The sequence below is a fragment of the Topomyia yanbarensis genome, chromosome 2, assembly GCF_030247195.1.
Source record: "Topomyia yanbarensis strain Yona2022 chromosome 2, ASM3024719v1, whole genome shotgun sequence".
Lineage (NCBI taxonomy): Eukaryota > Metazoa > Arthropoda > Insecta > Diptera > Culicidae > Topomyia > Topomyia yanbarensis.
In genome coordinates, this window is record NC_080671.1 from 404,127,210 (window position 1) to 404,149,327 (window position 22,118).

At 37.6% G+C, this 22,118-nt stretch overlaps 1 protein-coding gene across 1 annotated transcript; it reads right to left on the bottom strand.

Annotated features, from left to right (window-relative positions):
• Positions 1–2,322: 2,322 nt before the first annotated feature.
• On the bottom strand, positions 2,323–16,152 carry LOC131684984 (isopentenyl-diphosphate Delta-isomerase 1). Its single transcript, XM_058968296.1, has 5 exons — positions 16,138–16,152; positions 15,779–15,869; positions 15,375–15,704; positions 14,278–14,424; positions 2,323–2,894 (listed from the first exon to the last, which is right to left on the bottom strand). Exons 3-5 carry the CDS (start codon positions 15,663–15,665, stop codon positions 2,586–2,588), a joined length of 747 nt encoding a protein of 248 aa, XP_058824279.1. The 5' UTR covers positions 15,666–15,704; positions 15,779–15,869; positions 16,138–16,152; the 3' UTR covers positions 2,323–2,585.
• Between the last annotated feature and the right edge of the window lie 5,966 nt (positions 16,153–22,118).

Genomic DNA, 22,118 nt, shown 5'->3' on the forward strand with positions numbered 1-22,118 from the left:
AACCATATTTTCTGCCGCAGCATGCCTTTTTCCTTCGCGGCTAACATCGTTATTATATGTCACTAGTGTTCTTAGATTCGTTGGATTGTACCCCCATCTATTTCCACCTGGAAACCAACACGACGGCCACGTTCTCTACCGGCACTTTGTCTTGGCAGAGTTTGCAGTCCGGTGTTCTCGCAGCTGCCGTTTTAAAAGACAATAATGCCTCTTTCACTGCTCTGCGATCAACGCCAGTGATACCAATGTCGTCCGCGAAGCCAAGAAGCATATGAGATCTAGTGATGATGGTTCCGATTCTTTGTACATCAAACCTTCGTAACGCTTGATTTTAACCCATCCAGCGTCAAACGAATCAGATTAATGAGTTTTGTCGGGAAACCATGTTCAAGCATTATCTGCCACAGTTCGTATCGTTTTACTAAATTGTATGCCCCCTTTAAAAACACCAAACATATGGAGAATTCGTACAATTTACGAACCCGAAATTTATCGAGAATTTGTTGCAGAGTAATTATTCTAATCATTCTCGGCATTGGGAGAAAGATTTGTGTTTACCCAATTTTTCCTCCTTAGGGACGAATATGGCATAGTGCTTTCGCATTGGCCTGCTAAATCAACCAAGTTTCAGCTTTGGCTTTCTGGTCTAACGGGACATCACGTTTAACCAGTCGTTTGATTGCAAACATAAATGGTGTTTCCATTTTGGGATTTAGCCGTTTAGCCGGCACTAATCTATTCCGGCAATAAGTTTGTGTCGTTTACTGAGACGAAATCGAAAAACACCCACGACTTTATTAAGTTCAATAACCTAAACGCACGGAAAGTCAAAGACATATCGTCGCTGTTATGCTATCTTATTACAAACGCCATTTTGGGGTAAACTGAATTAGATATGCCATGTTGCTGAATTTACAAATCTCTACAAAGTGGTTTTTCGAATTTTGAAATTCTGCTAGGATACTGAGATCTAGCGAAACATGATTATGAAAAGCGCCAATTTCTCTATTGAACGAGTTGTGCTATCTTGTGACAACAACAAACCAGACAACTATCCTAGCATCAAGTACACATTGAAGCCAAAAAGCCAGCAGATATCTCTGAAGTCATACATAATTCTTATGCAGATCTGCCATAATCATTAGCTAGGACTTGGTCTTGTCTTGGGAGCAAACCGCTAAATTTCATTCTCGATTATACGTCCGTAATCTGAGGTCCCATTTTTCAACTTATCCTTAGATTCTCGTGGTGATTTATTGTTTATCAGGTAATAAGTTATAAATAATCCTTTCTTTCTGAGTTTCTGATCCAGCTCGATTTGTCTCTATATTCGCATCGGTTTCGCTTGAAATACATCAGACATCAGGGAGCCTGACAAACTATATTAAACGAACAACCGCTATCGTGATAATTCGCAACACAGTAAAGCCACAGATTGCGTGAAGCTGGCAAATATTTGAGCAATGCACTCATTTTCTTTTCGCACCGTCCTGCTCGTATCGCGAAGATGCAATCGAAACAAAGCAGGATATAAATCACCTAGTTCAATTGAAACCAAACAACACCCGCCAAAGACATATACATTGATCAAGTTGATAGACATGCAGATTGCTCAGTTCGGACAGTGCAACGTTTTACTGACTGACTCACATAGTTACTGTACGTTTGCCGGACCCGTTCCCAGCGGAAGTGAGGTGCGGCGGTATGTATGCGGTTCGATGATGGTTATGAATGACGAAGAAATTTTCCTTTTCGTTACATTGCACGTGTTTTTGCTCGCCCACCGGCGGCATTCGAGGTGCCACGCAGGCCAAGCATTCGGTCATTTGCTTGATATAACTCACAACGGACCAGCTCTGGTTATTTCTGATAACGGCAAATACTTCGAATGCGTAACTCGTGCGTAGGAAGGCAGGGCAAGCAAATAACTGCCTGCGCGTCTCCGATGCCTTAGCGAATTTCGTCCGCGTAGTTTGGTTTTGGCTTTGTTCGAGCGGTACGTAACAGGAAATTGGTACAGTCACGGAAGTACACGAAACTCTAAAATGTGGATCAGACAAAGCACTATACTCAACGAGCTCATTCCAGACAAGTACAAGTATCGCTGAGTCAGTATGCCGCATTACGTTGGTCGGACAGGTATTTAACCTACTTAACTTGTGTGCCAACTGACAGCTAGACACCAACGTATCTGATATGTTAGATAATTAAGATCGAAACTAAATCCACATTGAACATCTATTGATGTGATATATGTGTTGGCCATCGCTTAGTTCAGTAACGGTCATCCAAATAAAAAGAGAAACACGAAAAATCGGTGCATACACCGTATCCCGAGAACACTTTTATTTGCTTCTGGTTATACCAGTTTTTATCTAATTCAGTTTAATTCTAAAGTACACGATTGGAAATCTACATAAAACTTTACCAAAATAAATCCCTGTAGATTCAAACGAGACAATGTGATAAAGGTTCAAAAAATGTGAAATCAATTAAAAATAATAAAGTAAGTCAATCAGATTTGCTGTTATTGCTCTTTGTGTTATGTACTGGCCACCATTAATCGGATCGTTGTGCTGGGCGACCTAAAACCGCTCAATTTCAACAAGATTCTCGTATTTTTTCAGCCGATGAAGATTGTCCCACCAGAGCTTCAGCCGGTTGGCCAGAATCAGTCGGAACCAGGGCGTCAACGGAGCCTGCAAACCGGAAATTTGCCGGTCCAAATCGTCCCGTCGAATGTACCGAATCTCGCTGACTTCGCTCTCGTTCGGCTTCAGATCTATGTCCTTCTGAAGGAACAGAATATAGTCGATCTCGTGCTCGCCCCACACACCGTCACCTCGGTCGGCGTAGTGGATCCGGGTCAGGAAGTGGAAGTTCTCCGGCCGGACCTGTCGAATGGAATATAGTCGGTTAGGACAAATAAGATTTTATTGATAATTGTATAATAACTAGGCGTTTAATAAACTTTTTTTTTCTAATTTTTAGTGAATGTATAAATAATGGTAATTGTGGAAAAAATTAAAATACTAGTCACTCCTTACGTCCCATCATTTGTTCGTATACTGATAAGTTTTGTTTATTGTGGATCGTTGCGATAGTAATATCAGAAATACTACTGGTGGTATACTTCAATCGTTATAAATTAACTATTAAATTATCATACTCATTTTTCTATCGTTTCAAATATCGTCCGCGTTTGGAATTTAATTCTACACAGGGCCGGCGGAACGCTTTTTTCCCGAGTGGGTAGTAAGATTCGAAATTATATCTACCCGCACCCGTGAAAATGAACATTCCCTGATAATAGCTGATGGCCATTTGAAAAAACCATTTGTTAAGGGGCTGTATGGCCGACGGCTCAGCGAAAACGTGTTTGTTTATTACTGATACTATATGGATCATTTGTTCAGTTAAGTTCCAACTACTCCTTACTTTCAAATTTCGTTGCATTAATTTTCCATTCCCTGCATTAGATTTCTTTGGTGGGTTCTGAAGCCCGCATGATAGTGTGGACTAATGCGAAAGTAGCCCCGACGATCAACATCCTTTCAGGCTTAATGGGCTTTAAATACCGATGACAAAAAGAATCCTTTTCAATACAAACCATATTCATTTAATACAACAGGCTCCTGAATGGTCTACTTCTGGGCCAAAAATAAGCCATTTAGCATCCATATATCGCGTGATCTAACTAAACAACACACGTTGTAAGAAGTATACCGTCTACGTACCCGCCCGGGAAGTAGAGATTGATGATGTAGTCTCCAACAGGGAAGGCCTTAATTGCGAAATATGGTGCTGGCTCCTTCCAGAAGCCTCCACTTTAGTCAGTGAAAATTCTGGTATGCAAGCGATTGCCTTCAGTCTTTCGCCAGATCTTTTCTTTCAAACTTATTTTTTTTAACAAGGCTAGTCTACCTGTTCGCTTTTTTATGCCGCGGATCATGAACTTCCGGCGTTGCGAACAATGGGGCCATAAAAATACCCATTGTGGAAACAAGGCAGAATAATGAAAAACTTTGCTTCTGCGGAAAGACTCCAAATGAGCTGTCGACATATCCCACATATAAATTATACGGGAAAAACTGAAGCATATTTCTGAGGAACGCTCCTAGAAGAAATGCTAAAGATGGCTACGCCACCAACCACGACTAAGAGCGAGATTATGATAATCCCATTGAGGACGCCAGTCCTATTATTTTCCTAGGTTTTACGCATTGTGTAAAACCTTGTAAAGTACCGACGTAGATCTTCCACAATTTTAACATTATTCGCCAGGGCCCACAAAACTTATGGTTTTACATTAACCTATCAGCGACCATGCCCACATCATTACAGTTCGAAGGAGGCTCTCTGTGTGATGGAGCATGGAAAGTATTTCTTGTTTTCCCTGGGGAAATGGGGAGTTCCTGAGTGCTTTTTTTCTAAACAATAGGTCCAGATTACCAGATAAAAATATTAGTTTGAGTTCTTACGCATTCCGGGTAATGAGAAAGGCGTCATTTAGATTAGAATGGTAATTCGAAGGCGGACACTTAAGCATTAGAAGGTGATATACGTGAAAGATCGCGAGCTTTTCAGTATTTCTTGATAGAGGACGCTCGAGACTTGGCAAATTTCGTAGGGAAGTTTAGGAAAACCAAAGGTTGATTTAAAGGGGATGGATGAAGGTCGTGACTTCCTTCGGGTAATCTCGAGTCATGCCGAATCATTGTACGTTGAATACGCTTATCCTGCACACTGGGGTTAAGAAAAGGAATCTCTGCGCTTGTGGTGACGGTTATCGCAACATTAAACATGTTGTCTGGTCGTGCGCCTAATATTCTAGCGCCAGATCTCCGTTAAACGAATCCCTGCGGCCTTGTTCTAGTCTGAGATGTGCTGGCTATCCTCGATCTCTCCTATATGTTGCTCACATACATATATTTAAACACGATATATACCAAATTTAATTATAGGGACATTAACCGAAACTTACATGCCGCACAAAGGAGTAACTAGAACAATTTCCTGGCCAATAACCAAATTTTTTTTTCGATTTTATATTTCGTTACATTTATTTTACATACCTAACATAACCTACGTGCTGAGTATCGTGGCAAAATTAATAGTATGTCAATAATTGTCCAAGATTTTTTGCATGGATACAAAATGATAATATTTTAAAGGGTTTTTTTAATCATTTTAATTATATATCCAGCAATATCTCTTTCCAGTGATGATGACTGTGTTAAGTAAGGCAATATTATAACAAACGTTGCTGAGCACAGCCATTTGTATAACTTTAGGCTAAAACCAACTGAAAATAATAGTGTTATATATAACATGTGAGTAAAATGAACATGTTGTGGTGGTAAAATGAACACCTAGTGACAATGTTTTTTTACGTACAGAATGTCCTCTATGTATGCAATGCGCAATGTTCATTTGCATTTTTCGATCAGTGCTGATGTCCCAGCGGGACATGAGTATTGCATACACACAGGATATTTTGTGGGTAAAAAAACTTGTCAAGTGAAAATTAAATTTTCTTGTATGATTAACCTATTTTCAATCTAATAGTATCTAAACACATCTACAAACTTAGGATTATCCATGGCTGTCAAAATTTTCAGAATCTGTTGGAGAACAGCAAAAATATGGCAACTTGAAGTTAGCATTCCGACTAATTTTGAGGCTTGGAGTGTTAAGATTATTCATACTGCCCCACCACAACCTGTTCAATGTACCCCCTAAGACATTTTATTTTTAAACAGCCGTGCCGATTGAGCCATTCTGTCATGATGCCTAATTATTGCGGTGAAATATCTGTAATAGGTTGAATTACTATAATGTAACCCGATTTAAAGAAGAAAGTTACAATTCTCGACAAACATATGATTACGGCCTAAAAGCCAACTGTCAAAATCCACTTTGAATGGAAATTCCGGACAAACCGTTACACGCCAATCACAGATGTTGGTAGTAAACGAAAGAGAAAAGTTTTCTCTTTCATAAACTGTTGTGAACTGTGTTTGACTAATAACGGTTTGTCTGCAATTTCCATTCAAAGTGGATTTTGACAGTTGGCTTTTAGGCCGTAATCATATGTTTGTCGAGAATTACATCTCAAAAGAAAAAAAAATCATGCCGAATTCAATATCAGTGGTAGACATGAATGCCGATTTTGGTTTTTATCATATTTATATCAGATTCGATAGTTTTTACCAATACCCTTTTAGTACTTGGCAGGTTATGTTTCTGTGAAGTTTTCTCTAAATTTAACAAATATTGATTTGATTTAGCTACCTGTACATTTTACCCTCAGTTCCCTTACGTTGGCTTTCTGTCAACAGTATAATGCATCAGAGTACCTATAAATATATTTCTTGGAGAGTATTCGTTCAGCGAAGATAAAGCTAATCACCACCGGCTATAGTTGTAAATTTACATATTAGAAATGTTAGATTTTCGTTTTATATTCCACTCGTTAGTAACTAACACCAACTAGCCAAAAGACAAGAGTTCGTATTAACTCTTCTCATCAGAAAACCAGAACTCCTGTACTTGGCTACCCGAGACATCACTCGGGACTAGCCTGTTGCTTTGGGCGTTCTTTAGTGGTAAAACAAACAGCTTTTCGTGTGGATAATGTGGACAATGCAAACATTATTATTTTGCTTCTCTGATAAACATTAACATAAACATTATTCGATAAAAATAAATTGCTCGTCGAATCTAGGTGGGATTGCAAATATTACCCATTTAAGATGACATTCAGACAGATAATATCCCTTTCGTTTTGGCTAAGACGATCATATCTAAAAAATTGTAAGCAAGTTGAAATCGAAGCAGAAAATAACTTAGGATTGTCTCGAATTTTGTGTAGCCGATGAGCATGTGACGAACCTGTGTTTTAAGGAATAGTTAATGTTACTTATCAGGATTATTCTCGAAATCTTTGGCAATAGTTGGAAGGATGTCATAATTCATTTTTATCATTATAATATTTCCTAAAGTTTGATCACTCAGATTCATTAGCTAATCGATTAAAATTTGCCTCGTATGTCTGAAAAGACTGTCAACAGTACATTGAAGTACATTTTCGTCAGCACAAAATAATATCAGAAATATACGTGTTCGTGTTGGTACACTGGGTTTTCGATTATGATGGAGCAGCAGAAGACAATGACGATCTTTTCACGCGTGTCCAATTTAATTATGTCGCTCAAATTTTCTTGTCTTTTTGATTTCAGAGTAGGTATTGTTTGCGCCGGCTTCTTAGTAGAAGTAACAACTTAAATAAATTCGTACAAAATCCTCGGATTGTACTATATCTTCTTTTAAATCTACATCGATTTTGGAATCCGTCACATTATCTAGTTAATTGTTCAAGATGGAGAGATTTCTGAAAACATCATTTTGATACAAGAATAATTTAACGGGCTGTTTTCATGAGTTACATTCGATGTTGAAAATGATTGAAATTTTATTCTTTTAAACAAGAATTTTGAAATTTATTGTATATGATGAAAAAGTGAAAAGTACATAATAATTATTTATCTACGCGGTATTCTTAACATCAGCGAGCAATGTACTAGAGCCAATGAAATTAAATCGAGGGTCCAAGTAGAGGTTCGTTTTGCGCATCGGTGTATGGGGTTAGCAGTTTTACCCTCGCATCCATTGTCTTAAGAAGTCGTACTGCTAAAGTACTATGTTTCATCAAACTTAGTTTGGCTTGACCGAACCAATTCGCACAAAACTGATTTAGGTGAACACGTTGTTTTATAGCTTAAGCATTAATTCAAAGGTAGACTAAAAGGCTGCAAAGAATTATTCGATTAAGTTCCAATATAATAAATTTAAGAAATTTAATTATAATACTGTTTCAAACTGATTATAAGAAATTGATTAAACTTATCAAGCTCTTTCTCTTGAATTTCCAATGCCGCAAAATACGATCTACTTTTCAAGTTGATTAGAATATGTACCACATATTCTATCCGATTTCGTTGGTTTTTGGAGGCAACGGAAATTTCTGTGCAATGAAGACTTAATAGTTAGTGCACACCCTTGCGTTGTTTCGCTATCGGATGCAAACCTGACTATTTACAGTCATTCGATTTTTATGACATCCCAAACAACTAACAGTGTGGGCAGCACATTTTGTGCTCACAAGACCGGTAAACCGATTTTTTTCAATTACTTTCCGCCATCTTGAGGCTAAAAAGGCATTCTGTGTTTCTATTTGGTTCAGTGTCTAAACCATCCAAAAGCTCTGAATAATTTATTGACGTTTCTTTTTGTTCATCATCGCTACTGTCAAACTCCTACTGGGATGGCTCAATGGGCGATTCAATAAAATTATATTCTTTGGATATCAATATATTCAGAGGAATTTGCTCTCCATCAGCCATTAAACGCTTCAATTGTGAAATTGCAGCCACCATATTCGCTCCATTATCACTGGTTATTGTTAGTACCTAGTTCATTGCACGCGATTCCGAAGTCCTCTGCTATAGATTTCAACACAACTGCTAGATTTTCTTTTGTCTGTCACTGCATTACTTCGAATAAAGCTTTGAAAAAGTTTATAGCGAAAGGATTGCATCAAAGACATTCACAGTCACAGCAATGAAACATTTGACTGATTCTGACTATATTACACAAAGATTAGCAAAAACAAAACAAATCTACGATTCGATATGGTCGAATACATTTAACATTTTCCCAAGAGGTACTGTTAATCACTTCATTCCAGTTTCTTTCTAAGATTTTTTTCTATTACTTAACTTAGTTAATCTTCATGTGAATCATTTTCGTATTGCGCATTCACACTTTATTTAATTAATTTTCAAAGCAACGCGACCAGCGTCCGGATGCCATCCCATTCATGTTCCGATGATGCTTTTCGGTTATCACTTTCTTTGATAATGGTTCTCTGTCTCGTTTCTATTCTAGCTGCCAAAATGCGGCTTGCTTGAGATGCTGACTGAATACTTTGAATGAATGATGTTTGAAGTTTGCTGAAATTTATAAATATAGAAATAATATGATGATTTAGGATCTGTCTCAGAATATTTCTTCGATATTGAGGTAAAAGTTTAAAGCATCTTACTATATACTCTTTGAGCAGCTATGTATAAGGGGTGTTTTTCATAGTATTTTTAAATTGAAATAAAATGCACAAAAAATCGGTGGCTTGCTGTTTGTTGGATTTGGTAGCAAACGATGGCCTAATGTGTTGAAATAATTTCTAATGCATATTCATTGGACTACGGTTCAAAAATCCCATCCGTTCGATCGAATTTTGGTCATTTTTTCGAAAACAGGAGAAATTTCTTGAATAACCCATTCAAAACTCGTCTCTATCTCACCAGTTGCTTGCGGTTTATCGTAGTAGACGTGAGACTTAACCTACGTCTAGCGACGTCAAATCGCCGTTACTGTTTTCTGATAGCATTCGTCTATCGAACATCGTCTTCAATTAATCTATGGTTGCAATGGCCGTATGAGTTGTTGCCACATCTAATTTAGACCAAAAGTCTTCCAAATAACATTAGGAAGCAACCAGTCCTCAACCACGTCTCGATATTGCTCGCAAGTGATGCCGAGGTTGGATCCAGCATCAATTTCGAAGTTAAATTAGGGCTACAGTAACAAGAAAAATATGCCGCCATCCGCCCATTCTTGAGTCGATGCCTAATCCCACCAGGAGTGCTGGTTTCAAATTTGGAGCAAATCGGGCAAGTCTAGCTACCGGACCAACGCGCCTAAAGTTTGCATTAGATTTTTCCACAATTTACATAGAGTAAATACACTAGCTCGCTATTTCTCCGCAAGGTGGCACTGTATGTATCAGATTATCAGTGCAAGTTTAGGCTAGTTTACAGATGCTGTTTCCGTCGATGATAATTTCACCCGTCCAGGGGGTTTCCATCGATTACTCTTCTCACAGTAGTGTTCAGCTTTTTCGTAGTGGTCGAAACGGGCACCATAAGTTGGCGGACAGTCTTCACTTCTACGACACGCGACACTAGCTTTTTTCTCCACACGTGAACTTTTAAATGTGGTTTTGGTTGGCGAGGTGGAAGCCGTTAATGCGTTCATCGGGCACTTGCACTAATAGTCGATTTCTAACGTATTTGCCCACTTCGGCACTTTTCCACTCTGGCGACACTGAGACCTAAGTATACCACCTTGCGGGTTTCCATTTCTTCACTATATTAGCACGATCAACTAAGTCGTACTCTACCCAAGTAACCATAAGCATTAAGCCATTGCTCTATATTGGCTATAAATTTGCGCTAATGTTGCTCTAAAAACTCCATTACAGCATTAACAACGCAATAAAGCTCTATATTAGCATCAATAATACATAACTGAAAAGCCGACAAACAGCATTATCGCTTGCTCTATATGCGTATATAAAGCTGATATAACGCGTACATGCTTCAAAGATCTTAAAAGCATGTAATCTTTACAAGTGCATTTAATGCCATTATAGAGCAAATAAAAAGCTGATATAATGCTATTGTAATGCTGTGAGTTTTGTTTGTTATGCAACTCTTCTTGAAGATTATATTCGGCATATTTCATTTCAATCGAACATATGCAATATAGTCCAGCGGGCAAACGTAGCGCACTTACCGTGAAGGACGAGGCAAGATACCTCAGTTCGAGACTTACTAAAGGTAATTTTCGTGAACATATCATGTGAGAACGAAAACCCATTGGGTATATTCATTACAATGCATTAGAACAGAGTCAATTACGGTTTTAAACAGAACATTTTTCCTTTTTGCTCAACATACCGAAAGAAAACATAAGAAATGGTTTTAAAATCATGACCGACAATGACAGCCAACTGAAGCATTTTAATAGCATGAGTAGTGCCAATATAAGGCTTTCAAATTTGACATTTGTACGCTGGTGCTATATAATAGCATTAGTACTGCAGAAACGAGCTGTCAATCTCTGCACAGTAATAGCACCATATTTTGCCTTTTCTGGCATAATACCAATATTATATCAGTATTTAGGGCTTCACGGCTTTTTAAGACAGCTTTATATGTGGATCTAAAGCAGATATTAGGCTACGTTATAATGCTTATTGGTTACTTGGGTATATCATGATGGTTCGTCCTATTGGGAATCAGGATCTGTACTGTTTCTACCCAGCTTTTGGGTACTACGTTTAATCTGAATGCTTTTAATCACAACTTCCGTGATTTCTTTGATAAGATTTGCTGATCAATGTTTGATCATTTCGTTAGGTAGGTTGTCCGTTACCGGGGTACTGTTTTTTCGTATTGAGCGTATTTGGTCTATTATTAGCTCAAACCCTGCATCTCTGTCATCGTTGACATCTATGTTTTGCAGTGAAGATCTGTGTGATTCCCATAACATAGTATTTTATTTCCACTTTGCTATGCTGATGTATTTTCGTTTGCTTGCTTCTTTGTCTTTTGCGCTGATTCAGGAATCTGAACGTTTTGGTTATTTGCGATAGAGCGTTTTCGTTCTTTATGGCCTCGAGGAATTTATTCGTAATGCTTTTTTCGGACCGTCTTCGCTAATCGCTTTAGGATTGGGTTGTATCTCTCAGCCAGTTCATCCCTGTGGAGTTGTCACTGGAAAGTTACCTATTTGAGATAATTGGAGATGGTACATCGAGAATTGCTTTTACTGCTTCTTTGATAGAAGAGTATATTCTTTCCCATTCATTGTTAATATTCTCTGTGAACGCGGTATTTTCTTTAGGTACTAATCGATTCAATCTTTAAAACGTTGTCCTTGCTCATCGTCTTGTCATAGTTTCTCTAGATCATATTTCATCATTTTCAGTAGCTATGGGCTACTTGCGAGTTCGTATGCTCTTTCTTTGCCGTATTGGATCCCGGTTCCCTTTTTAGGGAACATTCAATTATTTTATGTTGGATGATGAGCTCATGGCTAAGTATTTTTTATATATTCAAGTCATTAGTATATGAACAATTTGAGGGAAGGTATTTCCATTAAACCGTGTTATTTGTGCCAATTGTGATTGGCTAAATGTTGGAAAGTTTTTCATTTTCAGACCATCCCTGGCCTTTTCTATTTATGTTGCAAAAATCATGTAATAAGTTTTTGCCTATGCATTCATTGTCATTCTTCGCTAGATCTTTGATTCCAATTTGTGCATTCATGTCACCAATTAATATTTCATTATTCCTGACGCTTTATGGGATATTTATATACTGCTATAGTGTTCCGAATTACTCGTTTACTATGCATGTTTCCGATCGTATATATGTGGAGATTATTATAACCTTGTTGTTGAATATTTCGCTTATGTATGAGCATGAATTTACACTGAATCGTTTGAAGTTATTTTCTTTGTATATGCTTTTATTGATCATTATGGCTGTGCCTCCCCATATGCGGTCTTCTCATCGATTGGTGTTATTTTTGTTAAACCAGAGATAGTATGGTGTCTATCGAGCAATGGGTTACTCTGGTTTCTTGTAGTCTATGTTTAGTCATTTTTCTTAATTTGAGCACCCTCGTGCATTCCACGAAAGTAGTTTGAAGGTGTTGTTCGTAGAAGTGGGAACGGGCAGAATACAAAATAGTGGTTTGGTGCTGTTGCTAAGCTGAGATGCGTTGACTCGATTGTTCAGTGATTTGGCATGGTGGAGTGGAGATTGGATTCTGTGTTGATCGGTGTTGGTCTGGATGTTTTGCAGCACGTTCGTTCGGTTTGGGTACATTAGACTTTCAACGACACTATCGTAGTGTATGCGGGTAATATTCCTCATTCGCCTATCTCCTCATCTGTGCGCTAGTCTTAGGATTCTGCTCGCCACGCCACCTCGATTAAATGAGATCTTTGGTACGTTTTCAATGTCAATTCGTCTGCTTAGAACACAAGCAACCAAAAGCTCGTATAAGGGAGCTGCATAAGCTCCTCGATTTAAGTAATTTTACAGTACACTTTATGTTCTAATAGCGGTTTAAGCAGCTTTCAAGTTCTGTTAAAACTTAAGCGGCTTGAAAGTTCGCTAAGAAACTTATGTGAACTTTAAAGTTTGCTTTTTAAGTATTATCCAACATTCTGGTTGCTTGGAAATGCTTGCTGCTGAAGCAATTTATTCCTTGCCACTCCATTTTTAAATACTTTCAAGTCGTGCCAGGAGGAATCCCCCGATACGATTATCCACACTACCCTTGAGATAGTGTTTTTCCAAAGAGTGTTTTCCAAAAAAGTCTCGAACTTGTCTCGATTATTCCTGATATGATTCACAACATTACTTCGAAGTTCCTCCTCTCCTGGATACGTATTATTGTTTTGACAGATTAATGCTGAGAATAGTGTCCATCTGACTGCATTTTTCCAACGAAGACTACACCATTTTAGTATCTTATTTGTTCCATCGTTCGAAGTTGTTACTTTTTGCGTTACAAACTGTGTTCTGTGTCCGTAATCTCTTCCTAGAAAAAGTGATATCATTATTTAGTCTGCGTGTGGATTCGTGTCGGTGCTTTTTATGATCTTTGGGGGGGGGAGCTAGTATGGGGCACTCTAAATTGACAGTGTGGAAGTAGAAACATCCATGAAGTTCGAAGATCAAAGAACCAGCACTTGCTCGGATCTCCCATTCTCATCCACCGAGAGTACGTCACAACAAAAAATATTTATTATTGGGAACGTAGTAACTTTGACGGTATGGTCCGCCGTGGATGATGCTTCTTCAAAATAACTAGGCAAATTTTGAATATTTGAATTTATGCGGTCTCAATTATCTATTTGAATTAATTTAAATTATGCGCAATGACATTGCATCGGTCTGGATCTAGTTGAATATTGAAAGCAAAAATAATTCAATACGCCAGTCGTCAGGGTATCCCTTTGCTTCTATCCGCTACTAGGTTCTAGGGACCACCAGAATCATGAAGATCACTATACAAAACTCTAAGATTTCTAGGTTGATTTTAATTAATGAGCTAATAAATGAACATTTCTGGAAAATCGAGCGTTCTGGAAAATGACTGTCTGGAGAATTGGTTATTCTCGGGTATGGTTTTCTGGGGAGTTGTACATTCTGAGGAAACGCTTTCTAGGAATGGTACATTCTGGGAGATGGAATTCTGGGGAATGGTATATAACCGTTAGAGCCAAATAGTTTGGGAACTTGCACATTACAAGTCGCCACTTATATCGTTACATTGTCTCCGAAAACTCAACATTAGTATACATCGTCATTTGAACAATCACGCCAAATTCTGCGCTCAGACAATCGAACTCACCTGACTAAGTGGTATTCCCAGCTCATAATTTAATCTTCGCTGTGCTGCACGTCGAATTCCAAGCGCATTCAACTCCTCACGTTCACCATCGATATCGTACAAAGGATGGCTGCAGCAGGCATTGGTGTAGCAGTCCGGAAAAGTAATCTAAAAGCATACAAATTTTTGTTACGAAATTTTTAATAATCGTTTGCTTCTCTTCTGTTTTTTGGTTATAGAAAAATATATGCAAGTCAGAGTATATATGACCCAGATTTTTTATGTTTGCCGATTTTAATCAAAACGAATAAATTGAACTCGTATTTCGTTCAGCTGTAATTCGTTCCATTACAAATAAGAAGGTTCACAATTAACTCGATCTAACACGACTAGCAGAATCATAAGTATGACACAATTAATTATAGAAAGGATTGGAAGGCATAAAAATGGGAAGAACGCTATTTTGTTTCTTAAAAACTATTTGCCACTCCGATCAGAAATATAGCTTCAGAGCAGTTTAAATTAGCGCGTTGCTAACTACATACCGAAACACGTCCATCGATGACGCTAAGCTAGGCGTCATTTAAATGCATGCATCAATCGGAATGTCGTCTTATGGGCATCCTATAGAAAAGAGCAACCCATGAATACACTGATTTTTGACTCTTTAGGTGCGTCAATGGATCGCCATTATATGCATATTTGTCCCATGTTAACCCATGTTCTATGCAATCCCCTATATGTATAGGACTATTATACGTAGACCAGCCGTACAAGCACGTGCCATATCAGACATCGTGCCGGGAAGTTGCATTGAATTATTCAAACATATTTAAACGCGCATTCAAATCCCAACAACCGATCCAACGAAAAGATACGCATATGCGCCCCAACACGACGCAGAGACGACTTCAATGTCAAACCGTCTCGTCCTACCTCCCACCCGTGCTTTGGGCACTGACGTAAGAGAAAACTATTTCGCAGCTATAAGAGAAAGTAAACATTTTTTAGCACCCAACGATGTGGTATCAATGTTTCACGCACGTTTATTTCTCCTCTCCTTCCCGCCAAGTCTGCAGTGGCGTATTCGACAACATGAGCGTAATAAACTGGCTCACCTTGTGCGTAGATCTTCGCTGCAGCAGCATTTCGCCCTTGGTGTTGAAGAGAAATACACTGAAGGCTCGGTGCAACCGGATATCTCCATTGGGATCCACTCGATGGCAATCTCGTTTGGAGGCATTCCCTTGAGGCTGATCGTTCTCGTTGACCAGAATACAGTTTTCCTCCAGCGCAAGTTCTTGTAGTTTGGCTGCTGTTGCTGCTGCTACACTGGAGTACCGAGCTGTGCTGGGTTGCTGCTTCAGTGCATGGGGGATTCTCCGGAAGAATTGAGTTATCAAAGTCATTATCGATGAAATAATGCTCTATAATCTTCGAGTTAAGCACTGTACGCCAGGTGAAGTATTAACGTGTATGCTAATTAATGTCCGAGGTTTTCGGAATTTTACTTGTGATTGACCTCGAGATAAAACCACATTCCACACGCACAGACGGTAGGATGTTACACTTTGATGGCTACTTCTCTGCTCGTGGTTTCTTTCATTACTGACCTGCACCAGAGATGCCAGGTACTTTTTTCAAATGTCTGCAATAATAATTTTAAAAGTCTGGGAAGAACAAAAAATGTTAGGAAAGCTAGTGTAACCAGAAGCCTTTATATTCAAAAATCTGCAAATATCTGCAACAAAACTAAAAAATCTGCAAATATCTGCAACCAAACTAGAAAATCTGCAAATATCTGCGTCATCGAAAAAATCTGCAGCTTGAATTAAAAGTCTGCGAATTTGCAGACTTGTCTGCAAATCTGGCATCTCTGACCTGCACTGAATCAATTTTGTGCCAGGGCTTGTTTACAAAAGTGACGTTTCTTGCTGTCTAAAAAGCATTACATACGTTACCGACCTGGTTGATGTAAGAGTAACACTCGTAACACAGAAACATTAAGCGCGAAGCACGCTGTTATTTAGCGTTACTTTCCGAGTCCCAGCTCAATCAGAAATTTTTCACTTTTTGTATACTGATCAACTGTTCGCAGGGTTTTTAAAGAACAGCTGATCAGCCAAGTAAAGAAAAAAAGCGCAGAAATAGTCATTCCGGGCGAGCTGGGGTTTGGAAAGTAAAGCTATGTAATGTAGCGTATTTTGAGTAGATACAGAACACTAGATTGGGAATGTCGCTGGCATCAGTGGTAGGAACATCATTGTTTTGATTCCGGGATATACCTGTCAAATGAGCCAAATAAAAAAGGCAAAAAAACAATCCTCTATCGTCGTTTCATAGCGACTAATCATTTTTGTTTCTTTTAGCCAGCAAAACAATGGCCATTCTTGGCTTATGTGTTTTCACTAATTAGAATGCACAAATTGTCTAAACTTATACTGAATTTTGATAAATTTTCATTTCCTTGTGCGGTATACACAAACTTTCATTTCATAACAATAACAGTCGAAAATTTACACCGAGAAAATTCGTTATATTGAATATATTGATTTCACACATAATTTTTTGCAATTTGTAGTGGCAGATAAAAATTAGCTGTCACGCATAGATATCATGTGAAAATTAATGAAATTGTAATAGTATGCCACATAGAAATTTGTTACATAGCAGATATCACATCATTTTTCTGTTTGCCTCTCGTTTATTCTGTTGCAAATTTTATGCATTGGACGTTTTCGGTCTTGAATGCATAAAAATCACTGCAGAATAAACGAGACTGAAATGAAAAATAGGCAAACTCAATTTGAAGTTCAACTAAACGGTTTGTGGTTAAAGGCAGGCCATATTTTTCTGCGTGTACCAAAAGCGCGGACCAAAGACTTTTACTAGAGAGACTTTCGATACTTTGACAGATATATACCGGAAGCGAAACAAACATGTTCTGAGGCGAAAACAATGGGAACACCAGCGACAATCCTTATTTAGTGTTCTGCATCTACTGTATTTTGCTTCGTTCCGTCGAGCTGATACTCCAAAAGTAACACTATATAACACACAGCTTTTTTGCCTAATGTTAGGCGATTTTGGTACATTTTGTGGGTTTCTACCATTAATCTGGCCTTTTTAATCCCTACTGTCTTGATGGCAGGGATGCCAGATGCACAGATTAATCTATGTTTCACAGATTATCGAAATGCTGCGCAGATTTCTAAACTGCACCCATTCAATTCTGTTCGGTAATTTCCGCACAGCTGACCAGCCAGTTAAATTTTTCAACAGAAAGCTCAGCAAAGTAGTTATAATTTACTAACTTTTAAGGATATATTTCCAAGTTTCAGTAAAACAAACGTCATTGTATTGAGATCTAGCTAAAACCTTTGATGAGTGCTCGGCTGTGTAAAACTCGGTTCAAGTTACAAAAAAAGCTGAGATTCGGTAGCACAAAATGAAGTGTGCAGATTTCCACAGTTTTCTATTATAATGCTCAGACTACCACAGATTTATTAATTTTTGACTTAACGCTCCACTTTTGCCTCGTACAAAAATAGGATTGTCACCCCTCCGGTTTTGACCCGGAGACTCCGGTTTTCTGGAGCGATCTCCGGAACTTCGGGTTTTACATCAATTTCTCCGGGTTTGGTGAGAAGAAGCATAGTATCAATTTTTTGGAATTAATTGATTCTTTACAAATTATTTAAAAAGTCATAGTTAACTATTACTCTGGTTCAGAATTATTTTTCAACTAACCCTTCGTTTCAAGGTGGCGAAGATGAGTTTATCAAATATTGCTGATTTGTTTCGCAAAGCAATAAAAATGAAAAACAAATAAAATTTACTACAATTTAAGGTAAGTAATATTTCGCTATATGGTGTAAAAAAGTTATTTGCTGCAAATTACCTAATCACTTCACTGTTAGTGGTGCTTATCACCAGCTGCACCAAGGTATGGCAGATTTCTTCTAATCCAACTGACTAGGTCAACATCAAACGAGTTCTTCTGGTGTTGTTGCTACTCCTGCAATGACCCTTGTGTGTTGGGTAGGGGGTTGCCCCCTGTTTTGCCCTTTTGTTGAGACCTCTGGTAATGAATAACCGACACCACATAGTGCTTCCCATGTGATGCCGCAGCCCTGCCTCCTTTTCCTGTTAGTTGTGCTCGGGCGACTTATCCTCCACAGTGAGAGTAGCTGGTGCTTTTGTATTCTTGACACTTAAGCTACGATTACATTAGACAGTTTCTCTGCACAGTTTTGCCTTTGACTGGCTGCTAAACTGTCGAGACTGTGCAGTCAAATTTGACGGTTTCTGCAACTGTACTACAGAACTTGACTGCCACGGATATTTTGTTGTTTTTTGGACTTCTCAATTCACACGCATGAGAACAGCTGACCGTTCACAGGAAAACATCAAACGGATCGAACGATTAAATCTTTTCGCGCGTTGTACCGTGTTGATTGAAAAAGAATTTAATCGTGTCGCCATTGATATACAGTGACACAATCTCATTTTCGTATACCGCTATGCGGAACACTTATATGCATTTTACTAGTAAAAAATAAGAGATTGCGAGATATTTTATTTATGTAAAAATAGTTTACTAGAAAGCATAGGGAAGATACGATAATTATCTTTATACTACAAATGCTAATTTTTTTTTCAAAAATAATCATAATTCTAAAGATAGTCAAATATACACTCAATCGCATATTCGCACAGCACACATTTTTCAATTAATTGAAATTTCTATAATAAATATTCAATGTGGTAGTTTTTGTCTGTAATTACAATTTTCAATCGAATTGGAATGCTGATCACTAGTTTTTGTGTGTATTCAACTTAAATTTTATCCTATTCTTCTAAATAGTAGTTTCTAAGATCATTCTCATTATAATCCGGATAGTTTCGCACTTTTTATCCAAATACTCCCATTTATTTTTCTAATCAGTTAATAAACGGGGTCCGCAGTGGAGAATCCATAACATTTAAACAATTATAAATTTACTCTATACGTTTTTTGCACGCCTTATGCTTTAAGTTCTTCTCCTGATCGAATTTCCGATATCCACTATTTCTTAGTAAAAGTACCATTTTACGGAAGCTTTGCTTTAAAATTTATTTTAAGATATTCATATTAACATACACATTCTGATTCATCATTCCATTAATGAAGACCCGATTTCTAGCACTTCTAGTGGACATATAATACCCCATACAATAACTCCACTGTGCCTGCGCTTAGCTGCTGTTATAAGGCTTTTATGTCCAGGTCTGAGTTCGATTTTCTCCACTCGAAACAACAGTCATTTGCGTCAAAGATGTTGAATTGGGACTCGTAGACAAAGTTTACAATCTTTCCAATATTCTGATAAAATGTTTCAATGTTGTTTAGTAAATAAAAAATCAATTCTTCTCATTGAAGAACGGCTTCTTGCTCAGAACACAAGCATTGTAATTATCAGTTCTATGATTCACTGTATTTACCATGTATATAATTAAACTCGATTTTCCAACATTTTTCTAATTAAAAATCGTTGATCCCTCATCGTAAATTTTTTACAGCTCAAGTTTTTCGAAATATCTGCTCTACGTTTCGCCACATCAAAGTTTTTAACGACATGTTAAATAGTTGGACGCAACCTTTGAACAATTTTAAAGATTTCATGAAGTAATTTTGCTTCATTTTGGTGAGTAATAATTAGTCCCATAATGGCAGTTAGATTACTTTTTAACCATTACGTTAATTTGAGGGAACTTGGTGTAGAGGAAACTGTGCCAATGAACGCTTTTCTGTGAGAATCTTTTCTAAAATCCACATCGTGACATTTCAGCCATGCACCACCAAGTCATGCGCCGAATTACGCGCATGTTCACTTTGCATTAGTGCAAGCGAAAAAAACGGTTTGACGTTTATTTTTGATTCGTTCGCACTCGTTTGTGTCACATACAGCAACATATCGACGAAACGCTAGTTTCTCTCGGGATACGCAATAAAATCTATTTTTCTATTTTTTCAAGTAAATCAAAAAATAATGAAATAACCGGTCTTAAATTACAAATTAATTAACTTTTCAAAAGAGTGTGAATATGAAATTGTGCCATTTTCACACCAACACGCAGAAAAAAATAGCATATTTAAACCAAAAATGAGTTATTTTTTTTATTTTAATTATAGAGGTTTTAACCTTAAGGTCAATCGCCTCTTCGGGCTAGAAAAATCTCTTAGGAAAAATTTCTAACCCTATGTGCGGGGTCGGGACTCGAACCCAGGTGCGCTGCGTACAAGGCAATCGATTTACCAATACGCTACGCCCACTCCCCTATGTGTTATTGAATCCAATCATTTATTGTTTATCACTTTAACAAACAAACCTATTGGTTTGAAAATATTTTTTTATTAGAACAACAACAAATTTTTGCTTTCAATAAATACATTTTTAGTATCAATAATTTTCTTTTAAATCAATAAAATTATTATTGAAAAACGGAACGATATTTTTTTTTATTGAAACAATAAATAAATTTTATTGAATTCAATAAATAATTTTACTGTCTCCCGATCAATAATTTAATTTATTGAATTTAATGCATAATACACATTTAAATATTATTTTGTTTTTATATAATGAAGCTAAAGAAATTTTACTGCCAAATTATACATATACTAGAGGGGATAATATAATATTCGGGTGGTCATTTTCAGTGTTTTTGGTCATTATCCTGTTGGCGAATAAAATCTATAACAGCTAATTTCCTTTTTCGTATTTTCGATGACATTATAAACAGTCCGCGATAATCTGTCCGTTGCAATGTAATCACAAACGGCAGATAAACTGTCAACGGTGTAGTTTTTTATCCGCACCAGATTTTGTCCGTCAGTATAATGTAATCACCATCCAGTCATGCAAAAAAACTCCGTCACGGTCAATAAAAAAAACAGTCAAAAAAGAGTGCGTTGGCAGTCAAACTTGACCGTGACCGTCTTTTGTCTGCCCCTAATGTAATCACGCTGGCAGTCAAATTTGTGACTGTAGAAAATTGACAAATCCGTGACAGATAAACTGTTGTAGAGAAACTGTCTAATGTAATCTTGTAGCTTTAGGCGGGGAAGTGAAATACTACACCAGATTAAACCGATAAAACCATTCTCAAACGATAATAATTTACAGCTATACTTTAACGTAGTTATAAAAAGCAATTAAAGTGCTCTAACATGCCGAGCAATCTCAGCATCTCCAGAGGTGGCAACCCTATACAAAAACCAAAAGAAAAAGGTGACCATTTCATGTTTTGAGGCAAATTTGTACGTTTTCCTTAATCCTCCGGCACTCTCGCTGTTGTATTTTGTGCAACACCTTCAGAAGCTCTAAACAGCGAAATCTTTCAGCACCAGCGGCAGCTCATTCAGGGAACCATTCGCGCGAGTGCCGGAGGGTTAACACCGAGGAATTGCCCTTCCTATAATGATTCTCAGGGATAGACCGTTCCAACATCAAATTATGGTCTTGTCAAATTTTGGTCTTGTCAAACTGCAAATGACGTGAAAACCCAAGATGATACCAGATAAGGTATAGGCATACGTAAAGCGAGAGTTTTGTTTTTACAATTGGTAACATCTACATTGCGTAAATACTGCTTTACTTCCCATAAATAAGAGGTTATTAAAATCGAAATTAATTAAAACAATTTTTGGAATATAGAATCTCGTGCTTACAGCCTTTATGGGGTTCTCAAGGCGTTTGCCACCAATAATATTATTGTACACACATGCATACACCTTATGCAAATTATCTTGAATCTGTTTTGCGTTTGTAAAATCTGCCACTCTTCTTATTCTTATCCTGACACGCTCTTCTTCCCTT